The 18,376-nt window shown below is 43.2% G+C and overlaps 1 protein-coding gene across 4 annotated transcripts in view; it reads right to left on the reverse strand.

Moving 5' to 3' along the window:
- TNFRSF19 (TNF receptor superfamily member 19) overlaps positions 1-18,376 on the reverse strand; it is a 118,594-nt gene that overhangs the window by 60,705 nt on the left and 39,513 nt on the right. For all 4 annotated transcript variants that reach the window (XM_050937287.1, XM_050937289.1, XM_050937290.1 and 1 more), the window contains 2 exons: positions 16,279-16,457; positions 6,039-6,124 (listed from right to left, as the gene is read on the reverse strand). In XM_050937287.1, the coding sequence (XP_050793244.1) occupies positions 6,039-6,124; positions 16,279-16,457 (265 nt within the window). The remainder of the gene's footprint in view (positions 1-6,038; positions 6,125-16,278; positions 16,458-18,376) is intronic.

Genomic DNA, 18,376 nt, shown 5'->3' on the forward strand with positions numbered 1-18,376 from the left:
GAGCTACTTCTGGTAACTGCAGTGACATACTATAATAACACATTGTTTTCAATGATGTTTAGTTAGTGCAAATAAAGGATTTTTAATAGGTTTAGTCAAGAGCTATTTAAGCGTCAGTTGCAAATTCTCATAACTTGCCACAGGAAACGTGAGAAACAATTAACTGCACTGGTTCCTCATGTTATTTTGTTGAAGACCGTCAACCTTGAGTTGATGGAATAAAAAAATCTCTAGTTAAGATTTGGGCTCACTCCTGCAGGTGTGCCAAAGAAAGCACTCTTCTCTGCAATTTGTCTTTCTGCCCACTAAGGACCAGTATGAGTCTACCTAATTTGGCTACCTTAGGCTCCATCTGTAGACTCAAACCCTATTCTTTAATGAAAGGCTAAAGCTGTGTTAACTAAACAATTCAGAGTTGTTTCAAAAAGGACCGATCTTGATTCTTTCACCATCTGCGAGAATTAACATTTCCAGAAGCTTGTGAACATTCACGAATTAAGCTATTATATTTACTTTTTTAATCTTTCAACTAAAAGGGCTTGATTTTGAAGGGAAATTCTTGCCTATTTTGTGGCCCTAAACAAACAATGGGGAAAATGTATATGAATGGCTAGCTGCAGTCTGAGCTCAAGGAAGACAGAGCTATTCATTTCTCTCACCTGCCTCAAAGTTCTTCAGGAAGCAGAATTATTGTTTCAGTATCCTACCTTCTCACAGGAACGAGTGGCAACATAATTCATTTGGAAAATTTTCACAAAGTAATCAATTTAAACCTGACCTCTCTGTCCTCATCCTCAAAGGAAAAGTGCACAATAGCTTCAAGAGATGAGCTTGGAAGCTTAAATTCATAACTTTTGCTAGACAATAAAAATCTCGGACTGAAACTCTATATTTATGGCTCTCCACCCCCAGCTTTTTTTTCCTGCTTTCCTCCCATGAGTGGAGAGGTGTTAACTGTACACTTCACCTTGAATGGTCCTTTGAAATATATGTTAACTACTTATGCTAAACAATCTGTTCCCACCTTGTATTAGTTGTGACATTCTGAGTGCATTTCCCAGACCTCAAGAAGAGCTCTGTGTAAACTGGAAAGCTTGTCTCTCTCACAAGTATCATTTGATCCAATAGAAAACATTACCTCACCCACCTTGTCTTTCTATTCACACAATAAACATGATTCAGCATTTCACTTTTTTATAAGGCTAGGTCTACACTATGGACCTTACAGTGGCACAGGTGTACCGCTGCAGCTGCGCTGATGTAAGGTCTTCCATGAAACCACTCTATGCCGACGGGAGAGAGCTCTCCCACTGGCATAATTAAACCACTCCCAACGAGTGGTGGTAGCTATGTTGCCGGGAGAGCGTATCCCACCAACATAGCACTGTCCACAGCAGTGCTTTTGTTGGTGAAACTTGTGTCAGTCAAGGACGTGTTTTTCCACACCCCCGATTGACAAAAGTTTTGCCGACAAAAGTGGTAGTGTAGACAAAGCCTAAGACTTAAGATAAAAATTATCTTGCAATCAATATTTTTTCTTTGGGTACAAATCTACTACTTTTTCATTTTTGAATTAGACTGAATGAAAGTATGAAGAATGTTTATAAGAAATCTGGCAAGTTTTGTTTTTCTGGAAATGGTGTAAAGAAGAGGATATCGAAGAACTTCAGACACTTGCCAATTTGTTTTGCAAACACAGTAGCTATGTTTCTTATTCAGTTTTGAAAGATTTCTTGATTATTTATTTAAATGCAAAGGATAAGAGAAGGTTACTTACCCTGTGCAGTAACTGAGGTTCTTTGAGATGTGCGTCCCTGTGGGAGTTCCACTTCAGGTGTTTGTGCATCCCTGTGCCTTTGATCAGAGAATTTCAGCAGCACTGAGTGTCTGAGTCATGCATGTGTAGTCCCTGTCTTGCGGTGCCACCGGCACCTCATCTAGTGCACATGTAACCTGATCTCTTTAGTTTCTTCTCTACCGTAGAGTCCAGGATTGAACTCCGAAGTAGATGGGCGGGGGGGGGGGGCGTAGTGGAGCATCCACAGGGACAACGCATCATGAAGAACCTCAGTTACTGTATAGGGTGAGTAACCATCTCTAAGTCTTCGAGTGATGTCCTCTGGATACTCCACTTCAGATGACTGTAGAGCAGTGTCCCACTTTGGATGGAAGGAGCTTCTGAGTTGCATGAGTGAGTGAAGATAACACTATTAGTCCTAGCGGTGCATTTGAGCCTAAGCTCTGTACAATTGCATAGTATTTTGTGAACATATGTTCAGAGGCCCAGATAGCAGCTCTACATATGTCTATGTGTGGAACATTGTTCAGAAAGGCTACTGAAGTTGCTATCAATCTGGTAGCATGAGTTCTGATCCCAGATAGGGGTTGCAGTTCTTTTGCCGGTAACAGAGATGAATGATAGTCTTTGTGTGGAGATTGTGGATTCTTTAGAATGTTCTGTAGTGGAAATGAAAAGGCTTCGGGATTTTCTGAAAGGCTTAGTTCTGTCAAGGTAGAATGCTAATGCATGTCTGATGCCCAGAGTATGTATTTCGGAGTCCTGCGCACTCCTGTGTGGTTTGGGAAAGAATGTTGGGAGATGGATTGGCTGATTTATGTGGAAGAACGAAGATATTTTAGGTATAAATTTGGGATGTGGTTTTAGGGTGACCTTGTCCTTGGAAAAAAACGGTATAAGGTGGGTGGGCCATCAGAGCCCATAGCTCACCCACATGGCAGGCTAATGCAATAGCTACTAAAAATGCCACCTTCATTGAGAGGTGTGTTAGAGAGCATGTCACTAACGCTTCAAACGGGGGCTTGGTGATGCACTGTAACACAAGCTTTAGTTATGGTGGCATGGGTGAGCATATTTCGGGGTAAACATTCTGAATGCCCATAAGGAAGCTTTTGGTAATTGGGTACACAAACAACCATGTCCCATCGATCTTATGGTGGAAGGTGGTAATAGCTGCTAAATATACTTTGATCGAATGAATGGATAGTCTAGACTGTTTCAGCTCCAGGATGTAGTCCAGTATCAATGGCAGAGGTGTGGAAACTGGAGAAATTCATTTGTCTTGGCACCATATGGAGAACTTCTTCCATTTCTAAAGGTAAGTACTGCGCGTGGTTGATCTTCTTTTATTTAGTAATACATGTTTAACCTGTTCTGAACAGGCTAGTTCATCATGATGGAACCATGTAGGAGCCACGCCTTCAGGTGAAGACTCTCCAGATTTAGATGGTGTATCTGTCTGGAGTTCTGTGATAGAAGGTCCTGCTGGAATGGAAGAATGCGTATTGCATATACTGCCATCCGCATCAGGTACGAGTACCAAGTCTGTCTGGGTCATGTTGGGGCTATCAGTATGACTTTTGCTTTGTCAAACCTATTTTGTGTATCATCCTTGATAACAGTGGTATCCATGGGAATGCATATAGAAGTGCGCTTCCCATTTTGGTTTGTCTTCTCTTGGTTGCAGGCATGTAAATTCCCAGGGTACAGAGGGTTGTGTGGGAGTCTTTCATCGCATGGAAGACTTCATCTGTCTTTGCAGGAACAGTTTCTGTTCATCAAACAGGAGGTCCTCCACAGTGGACTGTATCTCCCCAGGAAAGCCCAAAAAATGGAGCCTGGATGCCTGGAGCATAAGGACCACAGTGGCTGTGGATCTTGCCACTGAGTCTTCCATGTCTAAGGCTGCCTGTAATGGGGTTCTGGTCACAAGCTGTCCTTCGGATATAAGAGATTTAAAATGGCCTGTTTTGTCCTCCGGGACAGCGTTAATAAAGTCCATAAATTTTGAGTAGCTGCTGTGCTCATATTTTACTAATAGGCCCATGTAGTTGGCAACTCAAAATTGCAAAGTTGCTGAGGAACAGACCTTGTGGTCGAAAAGGTCTAAGCATTTCCACTCTGCAATTAGGCATGGACCTGTATTGTTGCTATCTACCGTGGTGGCTGATGGCATCAACTACGAGATAATTTGGTGCAGGGTGGGAAAATCCATACCTTTTGAGGGTATATAATATTTTTTGTCATCTCTCTTAAAGGTAGGTAGTATGATGGCAAAAGTCTGCCAAACTGTTTTGGCTGGTTCCATTAGTGCATTATTGATTGGGAGTGATATTTTGGATATCCTACAAATCTCAACTTCCAACAACTTACATTGTGCCTCTGAGACTTGCTCAAGAGGGATGAGTTATGGGTAGCAAATATATAGTGTCTTGTTCTAGAGCCTCTTCCTATTCCTCAGCTGTGTCTTCTGTGGGTTCTGACTGTGCAGGCACTGATGATGGTGGTGGAAATATAATCTCCTCCCTATAGGGGCTCAGGGGCTGCTGTGATGCCTTCTATAAGTGGCCCATGGGTCCCAGTAAGGCCAGTGTGTTGTGAACAGCATAGGTGGGCCCATCCATGGGTGGCTATACCACGGGTGCATGTCTTATCCATAATAAGACCTACGTTGTAGAGGTCCAGGTGTTGGCATTGGCTGGGTGGGGGAAGAGTGTCTTGAAGAGAAAACACCATCTTCCACATCCTCCTCCTCCTCACTGGACAGAGGAAAGGCTAGCGGTGAATCAGATATTTCTCATACTACGTGCACTGGAGAACTGTCAGTGCCAAAGAGTGGTGATTCCGGTATCAACAAGACTAAAAGGTCTTTATGATGAAGAAAGTGTTGCAGTGCTGATGGTTTCATTGCTGATGTATTTGGCACTGTAGGTTTTGGTGTGCATGGTAAAGTTGTCATCGCTGATTGCGTTGTTGCGGATGTGGTCATCAGTGCCACTGTAGCTAGTAAAATACGCGGTAGTGGCATCACCTGTGGTGAAGGTCTGAGTGCTGCTTCCTTAAGCAGTGTTGACAATGCTGTGATGGAGGAGGTAGGCAGGCTTGCTCTTGCCTCTCGACTCCAAGTCAGTGTGCCTGAGATTGGCAGAGGCCACGGTGTGGGCAGTGCTGAAGGATCCCAGTGTCTCATAGGTACTCAGCTGTGGAGTGGTCAGTACTGAGGAAAGAGACTGAGCCTGAGACTATTTATTTTTGGTCAACTCTCTCTGAGAAGTTGCCGCTCTTTTTCTGGTTGACTTTTTAGAAAAATAAGCCTTCCTCTGTGATGAGGGTGAGGTCTCCAGGGACCTTTGTCTTGAAGTGGTTTTCTGGCCAGGGTCTGCAGCTGGATGCAGGGACTCTTCCATGAGAATGAGTTTGAGACATAAGTCTCTGTTCCTTCTAGCGCAAGAATTTAGGTTGCAGCAGTGGGCATATTTCTGAGGGATGTACGACTCACTGAAACAGTGGACAGACTGTCCGACACTGGCATGGTGTTCTGGGATGAAAGGCAGTGCTTGAATTCTGGTGAGCCAGGCATAACTTGAATAACTGTGGTTTACCTGTAAGAGTGAGCCCTAACTAATCTAAGGAAAAAGTTTGGTTTAGTTTTTTTGGTTTTATTTAAGGGCTAGAGTAATGGGGAAGAGAGGGTAAGTACCTAACTATTAAACTAAACTACTCTAGATAAACTAGTTCAACATGAAATGAGCTAACTATAACACTGCTGGTAACTCAGTCTCAGGCTGACAGTTGAGAAGGGTCAGAAGGGGTCACATTGTGCGTACTAGATGAGACACCAATGGCACCGCGAGATGGGGACTGTGTAAACACAACCCAGACGGTCACTGCTGCTGAAATTCTCTGATTGAAGGTGCAGGGACACACCCACACCTGAAATGGAGCACCCACAGTTTGAAGAAGAACCCAATATTTACAGAAAGAGACAAAAAAAATTAAGTCACCCATGTTTTGTTGCAGAATTGGGCTGAATCAACTGGGTTTTGTCATAATAGAACACAGCAACTGCACTGAAACAAAGATGTTTATTTTCTTGGCAGCAAAGCTGATTAAAGAGAAAGCAAGTGGGTCAATTTCAGCAATGAAAGGACACTTAGCTGAGCTTTCTAGATAAAAGTAGGAAAAAATGTACAAGGCCAAAAGTCGGTCCTGTTCTAATTTGAACACAATGAGCACTTACAGTGAGGTTCATAGGGAGGAGGGGGATCTCCACAAGGAACACACTCCATGTCTTGAAAGCCGCCAAGCTTCGTCTTCCTGTAAAATCTAGAAGATAAAAGAACAGCTTGTAAGTATTACTTTTTTATTACAGTAGAATCTTAATTCCTAGGGGAATTTTGCACTACTGTGCATGTGAAGAATTCATGTCCCCACAGATTTTTTTTCTCTCCATGGAAAATACATTCTGCCAGAGAGGTGTTGCAGCTACTCCTTTCACCCACCAGGAGCTATTATGACACCAGAACAGAGGCAACTTGCTTAGCCAATCCCAGAGAGAGACAGGGAGAGGCTGCATTCCTCACAGCACTCTGCCTGCGGGACCAGATGAGGAGGCATGGAATATTGGGGCAGGGGGGTGCAGGACAGATAGAACAAGGCACACGGGGCTGCTAGGAGGTCAGCCTGGGAATCAGAAGGACTAGTAGAGGTGTAGAGACACATATGGAAGGGGCACATGTGGTTGACTGAATGGGGGAGGCTAGGTGTCAACCAGGATCTGCATGGGAGAGGCTTCCCAACTCCCTAATAATTACTCCCCTGCCCAAAATAAACCTGTTCCATACTTCTCCCACTCATATCCAACAACCCTCCTGGTTCACTTCCCAGCTCCTGCCTAGCAATTACTTCCCTCTGTCTCAGTCCTCAGATCCTCCGTTATCCCTGACTCCCCCAAGCCTTTGCACTGCTTCTGAGGGGTACGGGAAATATATTTCTGTATTGAAGTTTAACTGAATTATTACTCAAAGTTCTGTATTAATATGCCTACTAAGGAATCTATTTGTCAAAAAACATTTCCTGAATCTTTTTTTGTTGTCTGTATTGTTACAGATATACTTGATGTCAAGTATTTTGAAATAAATTAGCAAAATAATTGAAACTGGTGTGATTATACTGTGCTATTTTGACAAAAAAAATCAGAATTTTACAGCATTTTAAAATATTGTGTGCAGAATTTTTAATTTTTGGCAAAGAACTGTTTGGCTCAGAATTGGAGGACTGCTTACAATATGGCTAGTTTATAGTTATGTAGAATGACATCTGAAAAGTATTCAAAAAAAATTTTTAAATGGTTACTAACCTTTCCATGACTGTTATTCTGTGAAATGTATTGCTCACGTCCATTCCCATGTAGGGATATATATGCCACATGCACTGTTACTGGAAGGTTTTTCACTCAGAGGTATCTGTTGGGTCAGACTGGCTCTGGCGCCCCTTGGAATCAAGCATGGTGCTGTATATAGGAGCCCGCCACCCCCTCATTCCTTCTTGCCAACAACTCTGACAGAGTGGTAGAAGGGCAGGTTTGGTAATGGACAGGGTCAACATATTTTAAAGAATAATGGTTATGGAAAGGTTACTAACAGTTTTTGATTCGAGTGCTTGCTCATATCCATTCCCATATAGGTGATTTCCAAGCAAATGCAGGAGATGGGTTCAGAGTCAACGACAAGTAGACTGTAGCACTGCTCTGCCAAATCCAGTATAATTTGTAGCCTGTTGCATGATTGCATAGTGGGTTGCAAAGGTGTGGACTGAAGACCACGTTGCTGCTCTACAGATATCCTGAATGGGAACATGTGCCACAAATACCACTGAAGACGCTTGCGCCATTGTGGAGTGTGCCAACAATGCTGGAGCAGCGACTTTCGCCAGGCCAAGAAGTAATCCATGATGAAATTCTTTGAGCCGATACAGGGAGGCCCTTCATCCTATCAGCCACTGCCATGAAGAGCTGAGTAGTCTTCCTAAACAAGCTGGTCCTATCTATGAAGAAGGCCAGCGCTCCTCTAGTGAGTGGAACCTCTGCTCCTGGCTACTGGCAGGTGGCTTCAGGAAGAAGACAGGGAGGAAAGTGTCCTAGTTATTGTGGAGCTGCGATACCACCTTTGGGAGAAAGGCTGCGTGGGAGTGCAGCTGGACTTCATCCTTGAAGAAAACCACGTAGGGTGGTTCTGAAGTAAGGGCCTTAATTTCTGAGACTCTCCTGGCCACGGTGAAGGCCATGAGGAAGACCATCTTCCATGACAAGTAGAGCAAAAAGCATGTCGCCAAGGGCTCAAAGGTTCCCTCTGTGAGTCTCAAGGGAAACAAGTTAAGGTCTCAAAGTGGGATTGGCTCTCTCAAGTGCAGGTACAGCTTGTCCAGTCCTTTAAGAAAGTGGCTACAGAGTGCGTTAGCAAAGATGGACCTGCTGCTCATGCTTGGGTGGAAGGCTGAGATAGCTGCAAGGTGCACGCTAATCAAAGACACCGACAGCCCTTGCTGCTTTAGATGTAACGAATAGTCCAGAATACATGGTATTGTCATTTGCATGTGCAAGATCGCCTTCTGTCTTGCCGATTGAAAATCTTTTCCATTTCACCAGGTAGGTGGCCCTGGAGGATGCTTTCTGCTACCTAACAGAAATTCCTGTACTGGACCTGAGGATGCTGACTTCAAAGGATTCAGCCTTGGAGCTTCCAAGCCATCAGGTGAAGGGACTCATGGCTCAGATGAAGGAGACATCGACGGCTGTGGTCTCCTGAATGGAACGCCTGCGCAAACCACCTCTGTGGGCAACCACCAAATGAGGGTGTTGAAGTGTGAGCACTTTGTCCAGTCAATCCTGGCCTGGCTGGTACACTGTTGCTAGCCAGGTCTGAAGCAGTCTGAGTTTCAAACTCATGTGCTTTACCACATATGTGCACAATGCCATGTGCCCCAAGAACTTCGGGCAGCTCCTCGCAGTGGTAGTGAGATGTTTCCTGAAGTTCTCTGTGTTTGAGCTCAGTGTCTAGAACCTGGCTTCTGGTAAGAAGGTCTTGGCCTGGACTGAGTCAAGAATGGCCCCTATGAACTCAAGCCTTTAAATGGAGATAAGGGTCGACTTTTGTGCATTCAGCAACAAGCCTAACCTCTGGAAGGTTGACAATATTAACTGAATGTGTGCTTCCATTCTCTGGACCTGCCTCTGACCTGCCAGTCACCAAGGTAGGGATACACCTGTACTCTTTGTTTTCTCAGGAAGGCAGCAACTACCACTAGGCACTTTGTGAAGACCTGAGGGGCCGTTGATAGGCCAAAGGGTAAGAGTGCGCACACTGTGGCCTCTGCCAATCTCAGGCACACTGACTTGGAGTCGAGAGGAAAGAGCAAGCCTACCTCCTCCACCACAGCATTGTCAACACTGCTTAAGGAAGCAGCACTCAGACCTTCAACACAGGTGATGCCACTACCGCCTATTTTACTAGCTACAGTGGCATTGATGACCTGTCCCACAATGAATCACAGGAATTGTCTGGGGTCTGGGACTAAGGATATGTGCAAATATGCGTCCTTCAGGTGGAGGGTGACATACCAGTCTTCTGGATCTAAAGAGGGGATAATGGAGGCCAGGGAGACCACGTGGTACTTCAGCTACTTCATGAATTTGTTGAGGTTTCGCAGATCCAGAATAAGTCTGAAATTGCCTTTGGGGATTAGGAAATATTGGGAGTAAACCTCCTACCCCTTAACTCCAGAAGAACCTCCTCTATTGCTACCACTTGCAGGAGCGTTCGCACCTCCTGAATTAGAAGTTGCTTGAGAGAAGGGTCTCTGAAGAGGGACAGGGAGGGAGGGTGAGAAGGAGGGGAAGAACTGAATTCCAGAGTGTATCCTAGTCCTATCATGTGTAGCACCCAGCAGTCTGAGGTGATATGGGCCCATGCCCCGATAAAAGTGGGACAGTCGGTCCACTAAGATAGTGGATCCAGGTATAGTTCAGATATGCCATCCTTGAGAACACCCTCAAAATGCCTTCTTGGAGCTAGCTGACAGTCTGGTGGGCAAAGATCCCTGGGGTCAAGAAAGGTTGGGGAGGAGGCCTCCTCTTGTAATTACTGCCTTGCTTCCTACTATAGTCCTGCCTCGGTTGTGACTGGTAGAACCGAGGTAATGGCTGTGGCTTGAAATGTTTTCTCAACGGGGCCAGGTGTGCAGATCCAAAGATTTCAGTGCAGCCATGAAGTCCTTCAAGCTGTGCAGTGTAGCATCTGTTCACTAAGAAAATAGCACTGTGCCTTCAAAAGGCAGGTCTTGCATAGTCTGAGGCACCTCATGAGGGAGGCCCAAGGCCTGTAGCCAAGAGGCTCTTTGCAAAATAACTGCTGATATGGCTACGTCCAGAGCTGCCTGCAGGGACGCCTTGGCCACCACCCTGCCCTCCTTGACCAAGGCTGAGAATTCTGCTCTGGACTCCTGGGGCAATAACTTTGTCATTGCTCCCCAGTATTAAAATCGTATCGGCTAAGGAGCACCTGCTGATTTGCAACGTGAAGCTGGAGCCTCCTTGTAGCATAGATCTTCCTGCCAAGGAGGTCCAGCTTTTTGGCATCCTTCGGGGTAGGATCCCATTGCCTCTGTCACTCTCGCTCATTTGCTGCTGAGACTACTAGGTACCCAGGACGGGGGTGAGTGTAAAGATATTCAAAACCCTTCAGTGGGACAAAATATTTTCTCTCCACCCTCTTTGCTGTAGGTTGCACAGAGGATGGAGTCTACCATACACTTAGATTGGTTCTAAAATGGCACTATTTGGGGTAGGGCTACCCTGGATGGACCTGATGGTGCCAAAGTATCCACCAGGGAGTGGGAGGTCTATGCAACTTCCTTCACCTGTATCCACAGGTTTGGATGACCCTCTTTAGCAGCTCCTGATGGGCCTTGTGGTCATCTCAAGTGAGTTCCCTTGAGGTTTCCATGCCCGCTTTGTCCAGTGAGGAGGAAAGAGGATCCTAGGATCAGTACCAGTCTTTGTTCTTGTCTGTTTGCTTCTAACGGGTCCCTCAATACCTTCCCTGAAGCACAGTACCTGGCTCAGTGCCTTGGTCCAGTCCCTGCATTGCTAGAGGAGGTGGTTGTGGTGGGGCTCTTGTCTCTGAGGCCACCCAATATGACCTCCTTGATTGAGGTCCTTGGACCTGATGAAAAACCCACAGAGTCCAAAAGGGCCATTGCACTGGCATTTGCCATTATGCTGGCCAGCCTGTAGGTGTGAATCCTTGGTTAATATAATCCATTCAGTACTGTTGGCACAACTGTTTCTGGCTCCTTCTTGAGGAATAGGACTCAGGCTCTGAGTCTGATGCCAAGGATTCACTACCCAGAGACCTGGGAGGGGAGGTGCCGGATGGTGCCAGCAAGCAGCGCTGGGGTAGGGGAGACCTATGCTGCTGCCTCATTGCCAACTTCCCTTTGGACGGCACCTGGGGCATCAGTATCATGATTGTCCTTGCCTCCAGTGCTGCCTTGTGTCTAGATGGTGATACCAGGAGGAACATCAGATCTTGTCTCACCTGGAATGCCTTAGTTGTGGACAGGAGCGCCAGCCCTGCACTCCTATGGCTCTTTGACGGGGGAAACCCAATAGCACTGGACTTGACAGCTCCCTCTCTGGTCTGGAGTCAATGGTGCCACAGCAGCAGTCATTGAGCCAGAGTGGCCCTGGATGGGTCTAACTCTTCCAGAGTCCTTATGACTGGCACGCTTTGGGGTAGAGGAGCACCTCCGTCTGTTTTACGCTGTTTCTTGCACAGTACTAGAAAATGGGAGCAGTGCTGCATGCTCTCCTGCACTGACTTCCTCTACACCGATGAACTGTGGAAGTGCTGGGAGTCATGTGACACTGAGGAGGAGTCTCCTCTCATAGACTCATAGACTCTAGGACTGGAAGGGACCTCGATGCCAAGGAGGCCAGGCTGTGGTGTCTGTCCCTCACAGAAGCTGGCACACTCCTCATAGAGGCAGAGGTACTTGGTGCCAAGTCAGGGTGACCTGGCTCTGGGGGATGAAGAGCCCACATCGATCAGGAGGAACTTCAGTCTCTGCTTCCTTTCCTTTTGAGTCCAGGGTTTAAAACCTCTACAGATCCTGCAACAATCATGCAGGTGGGATTCGCCCAAACACTTGGGTTGAGTGGGGATCACTGAGAGGCACAGGCTTGTGGCAAGTCTCGTATGACTTAAAACACAGAGACTGAGGCATGCCCCGATGCCGGGGTAGGAAAGCAGGGTCCTACTCTATACTAACAACTATTAACTAACTGCAAACACGAACTACTAAAATTTTACAGCTATTTACAGGAAAAAATACGAAGAAGTCCACTGTGGAGAGAACTTGCAGAGCAAGAACAAGCAGTTCCGGTGATTGTCACAGGTGGAAAGAAGGAAGTGAGGAGGCGACAGGCTCCTATATACAGCGCCATGAAGGCGTGACTCCAGGGGGCACTGGAGCTGACACAACAGATACCACTCAGGGAAAAACCGTTCAGCAATGGCGTAGGTGGTGTGTGCACACATACAGGTGAATGGACATGTGCAAGCACTTGAAGAAGAACATGCTACCCTGCAAAACCTTCAGAAAAGCAAGATGATTCTCTCAAACACAATTCTGTTGTGAACTGTACAAGAAGTGAACTAGGAGAATGTTTATGTTACAAAACTCATCAGAGAATGAATATGAAGTAGCCAAGTCATCCCATGATCCATGTTTCACCCTCACTCCATTCCCTTTTGTGCTGTCACTCATATCATATTTAAATTCTGGACTGTAAGCTTTTGGGGGCAGGGACCTGTCTATTTATTTATGAGGCATTTAGCACATCTGTGGGCATGATACAAATAAAGCATAATAAATCTACAACTTGAATCTGTCACTCATATTAGAGTTTATTCGCAAACAAGCTAAATAAAGCAAGGTGAGGCAATACACAAGGTTGAAACATAGCGCATGAGGAGTAAGTCAGATGGCTATAAGGAGGAGAAAATGAACAAAAAAATAAACAAAGAAAAAACTCCTGAACAAACAAATCAATAAACTACCCCCAAAAATATAAAACCCAAACACCATAACCCATACAGAGATTTGACCCTGAAAAGAGAGAAGAGTCAAGACTTCATGAACTTTGCTACTGATTTTGTGCACAATGCTCAGATGCTAGCTATGGTGATGGGCATCAGGATACGATTTTAAAACAGATAAGAGAAGTAGCAGAGGATAAATGAGGACTTCTTAATATGCTTTTGAGAATTAGGTTTTAAAATAACCTGTGCCAGAGTATAACAGCCTACAACACCTCACCAACTTATTTAGTTTTGTTTTGAGCCTTGTACTAGGTTTGAATCATGTAAATTGTGGTTTCTTCAAGGCAACTTCTTGGATTAAATGTTTACTTTGATGTGACTAGCATACTTATGATCTATCTAAAATAACACAAAGTATTGATTGTACTGGCACCAGGTTGGTGATAATGTGATTGCCTACAAATCAGACAAATTTTTATATTTAAAAAACCCATTATCGATGCACCCATTAAAATAAAATATATCAACAGCTCAACAAACTAGTTTGATGCTGTGATATGAACAGAGGAAGCACACATTAGATAGAATAGAAGGATGTTAAAAGCCAGTATGCAACTGCAATACAGACCATTGCTGAGATGCAAAACTCAATTCTCTTTAACCATAGGCTAAACCACTTAGCTAGTTATGCTTTGTACAGTCTTTAAATTAGTCATTTTTTGTCATGCTTAATTCCCCTCTTCATCTTCTCTATTGAATACATCTCATATTATTTAAACAAACTGGAATTGTTGTTGTTTAGGCATTGCTAAGTGTTCCCAGAGGAAGAAAACTCCTGGATTCAGAGGAGACAGAGTAGGGATAGAGGTAAAAGTTTGCACACTCTCTCAAAGGCACAGGTCCAAAAGGTGCTAAAAATGCCTGTAGTCGGTATGGGTACGTGTGAAAACCTAATTAGGACCCCTTTAGTGATGGAATAAAATACATGACTCATAGGTAGGAAAATAATCTGAATTGCTATACAATTGCCAAGAAGGAATAAAATGTTGACTTAGTCCTTGGCACTTATTTATTGTATTTATTATGGTAATGCCTAGGGTCACCAATCATCGATCAGGATCATGAGGTACTAGGTGCTGTAAAAACAAATCACAAAAACAGACCGTCACAGAGAATTTACAATCTAATTTTACAAATGGATGAGACGGTTTGATAGTGCAGGACTAACAAGATGAGACAAACTCAGCAAGGTCTGTGAAATAACAATAAGTCTCAGTTTGTCACTTGTTTAGTTAAAAGGAGATTTGCAACACTGATGCAATATTGATGAATTGATCTGTTCAGTTATTTGACCAATCATCAGTGAATTTTGTCCAAATCCCTTAATGTTCAACAGTTGACAACCCCCAAGATCACGCTCACTGATCCATCAATTTAGTGTAAGAATAAGGAGGACTGAGCACAAGCACACCACCAGTCTTGAGTTAAAGATATTAAATAAGAATAATCAAGGCTGGGCAGTGGCCTTGAGGTAGTGGGGATAAACGAACAAGTATATTGACCAGTGATGAAGAAAATAAATCATATGTTTATAAATTTGTGACCAACAGTCCTAACAATCTTCTAGACCTAACAGTAGCTATAGAATGAATCTGTACACCATAAGAAATAGCACTGTGATCCTGCAAAGACTTATACATGCACTCAATTTTACACACTGAGTAACTGCATTGATCTCAGTGGAACTACTCACAGTGGATAAACTTCAGCATGTAAACAAGTCTTCAGAGGATCAGGGCCTAAACGATTAACATTCTCAGCTGCTATAATGACCACTTATAACTTACCAAACTTCACTCCAGACACTGCCTCAAGCTATACTGTATTGGGGTCCAGGAAATCAGGCACAAACAAGATGGGCCCCAACCCAAGTCACTAAAGTTAACAGGACTCTTTCAACTCATTTCAAGGGATCAGATCTCATAAGTATAATTCAATTTCTCACTGTTGTGGCCATTATTTTTCAATACTCTGTCATTTTTTCATTGTTTGTTGCTGTAGACTGAAAACTTCTTGGGAAGGGAATCTGTAGTTTATTACTTTGTAAAGCTCAATGCATATAGATATAAATAGTAAGTTTTACTCCTTTTTGGTAAGATTTTCAAATGGGTACTCTAGCTGAATAACACAACCTATTCAAGTCCCATAGAAATCCTATTTCTAGAGACCATGAGAATTAGAACTAGAAATGAGTACACCTCTACCCTGCTATAACACGGTTGTGGGGAGCCAAAAATCCCTACCGCGTTACAGCTGAAACCCTGTTATATTGGGGTAGGGACGGCAGGGCTCTGGTGGTGATTTAAAGGGGCCAGGGCTCCCCGCAGCAGCTGGAGCCCCGGACCCTTTAAAGCAAGGCCTGAGCCCCGCTGCCGCAGCGTCAGGACTCCAGCAGTGATTTAAAGGGCCCGGGGCTCCCCGCAGCAGCCGGTGCCCTGGAACCTTTAAAGTGTCGCCAGAGCCCCGCTGCTACTGCACTATACACGAACCTGTGTTATATCGGATTGCGTTACAGCGGGGTAGAGGTGTATTAACTTTCGATCAGGATAAGAAAATATAAAGATTTAGTTCTCTCTCACTTACATTAAACCATTGCAGGTAATTCACAGTACACGGTGTAAATGATATCAATATTAGTGACTATAAGCATTCATAGGACCAAATTGTGCCTTTTGTGGTAGGTGACATCCCATTCAAAGTCAGGAACACAGCATTCACACTGAACACAGAATTTAGCTCCCTATTACCAAATCTTAGGATGTAAAAACCTTATTAAACAAATTTAATATTTTTCAGAAGTAAAAAATATATTCATAAATATCCCAGTGATAATGAGACGTGTAAGGGTTAACCCACAAATGAAGTTTCAAGATTAAAGAGGTTTCATCAGAATTTAGAAAATATTTTCACTTCAGTGTTGGGGTGATAATACATTTATAATAATTTTTAAATTGGTTTGGAGAGGTAAGAGGAAGAAGTCAAATTGGAACGTATTTACAGTTTGGAAATGTCTAATCAGATGTTGAGTTCTTTAAGAAGTAACAACAGTAATAATAATACTTAGCATTTTATGGCACTTTATGTATTCAAAGCACTGTACAGACATTGATAATAATATTATCACGATTTTACAAGTGGGAAAATAGACAGATAAGTGAAGTAATTTGCACTAAATTGTTGACAGAGTCAGAATTAGTACTCTGGGTTTTCTGACTCCCAGTTATGTACTCGTTTCTCCAGATCACACAAACAAGTAAATATTAATGCAACTTGTTTTAAATTTTGTATTTCAAGTTTCATCTACAGAAAATGACTCACCCTGGTAAGCAGTCTCCACACACTGCATTGCTGATGGCAGAACAGTTGGACTTCTGAAAACGGTTAACTACTGCACAATCCAGACAAAGTTTGCACTTCTGAAATCCCCAGTCCTCCTTGAATCTGTTTAGCCTGCATGTCATGCACTGTGCATCCTCCCCATATCCAAAGCCGCATTCCTGAAGGGATTAACAAGCAATAGCAAGCTATTCAAACATTGAATGTGTGAATAAGGAAAGACTTCTGGGAGTGTAATTATTACTGAGAGCTGGTCTTTCTAGAGACAAAAGCCATCTTTTCGGCAAGTTCAAATGTGTCTTCCACTGCTAATAATCTCCCTTACTTCTATAAGTAATACTGAGTCATCCACTTTATTTGAGAAATCACTGAGCATTTCAATGATAATGGTCTTCAGGGACTCCAACTGCTTCATTACTAGCAGCTTATGGTAGAATTATTGAGCTGTCTGTTTTTTAATTAAGCTGGTCATGCGAATGTGCAGAACCCGGGACAAATGCAGTATTTGGGCACTTATTCATTTACGAAAACAGGAAAGGAACACTTTGATATTAAAGTGCATATCTAAGGTGAACAAAGTTAATTGCTGAAGAGAGGACAAATCTTCAAAGGTTTAAAAGCTCTGTTGGCAAATACAACATAGGGCTGGTTAATGGACACAGAGAACAAGGGCTTGAAATGTTCATTACTCACTAAGAATTTTAGTAATTTAACTATCTCCTATTTAACCAATAGTTTCCAACACAGTTCTAGAGTTCTGGAAAATCTGCAAGACCTTTGTGAATCAGGAGAAGGTGATGACATTTATTAAATCTGAATATTGCAAGAGCTCGTCACTTACCCCAACAACTAATTAGTGTAAATAAATTAGCTTTTAATTTCCACAATTTTGAGAAATATTTTTGAGCGGGTAGGAATACAAAACATAAAGATGATATGGAAATGTAGGTTATAGCAGAAGTAACAAAGGTCTAGAGAATTATGGAATGATGTCCAAATGAGGAACGATTTAAAATATTAGTACTACTTAAATGTCAAGAGGAAATGAACAAAAGGCATAAAATGAGGAGTAAAGAGAAGGTAATTCAGATGTGCCCATTTTCCCTCTCTCATGCTACATGAAGAAACAGACACAAAGTAAAATTGAAAGGCAACAAATGTAATCCAATAATCTGTGGAATTCACTCCCACAAGATATTATCAAGGTAGAGAGCTTATTCAAATTTTAAAAAGGATTTGATATTTACATAAAAATAACCAGTTACATGAGCTAAGATAAAAATGTATATGGCATAAGAAGTCTCATACTTTAGGACATAATGCTTTTATTGCCTCAAGTTAGGAAGGCACTAACTTGCCTCACAGGCATGTTATTGCAAAACTGTGCTTTAGGCATTTTAAAGCATCTTCAGAAGCAACTGGTACTGACCGCTATTGGAGACAGGGTAGAGAACAGAACAGATTACAGGTCTAAACTGATATGACAATTTCTATATAAGAGCATTTTATTAATATAGGCTCTTATCCACAATTGTTTCTGGCTCTCCCCAACTTCTTTGTGGGCAGTAGTTCTCCTAAAGAAGAGTAGTAGGAAATGAGGGTTTCACAACACTGAGGAACTCGGAACAAAACTTACTGCTGTCACTAGATGAATTAAACTAGAGTTGATTCTGTGCTGTTTTTTGTTCTGGGGGATGTAAGAACAATCTACAAAATGAAATCCTTCCATCCCAACAAATCACATCCTCTTAGCCACACCTGGATACCTCCTCAAAGGGACAGCAACTACTATAGCACAGGTGATGCTTTCCCAAACACCCCCTTTTCTCCTTAGGCATGGGGAGACCATCAATAGAATGCCCTCAGCACATACAAGTTTTAAAGACATGACAAAGGCTCAAACTATTTTGAGAGAGAGAAACAGATATTGTAAATGCACAACACTGAAAAACCCACCCCCTCTCCCAAAACCCCCCCTACTTACCTGTTTTGTAACTATTGTTCTTCAAAGATGTGTTGCACATTCCATTTCATTGGTGATGTGTGCATGCTCAGGGCACTGAAGCAGTCTGTGCACTGG

Source organism: Gopherus flavomarginatus, chromosome 1, assembly GCF_025201925.1.
Source record: "Gopherus flavomarginatus isolate rGopFla2 chromosome 1, rGopFla2.mat.asm, whole genome shotgun sequence".
Taxonomy (NCBI): Eukaryota; Metazoa; Chordata; order Testudines; family Testudinidae; genus Gopherus; species Gopherus flavomarginatus.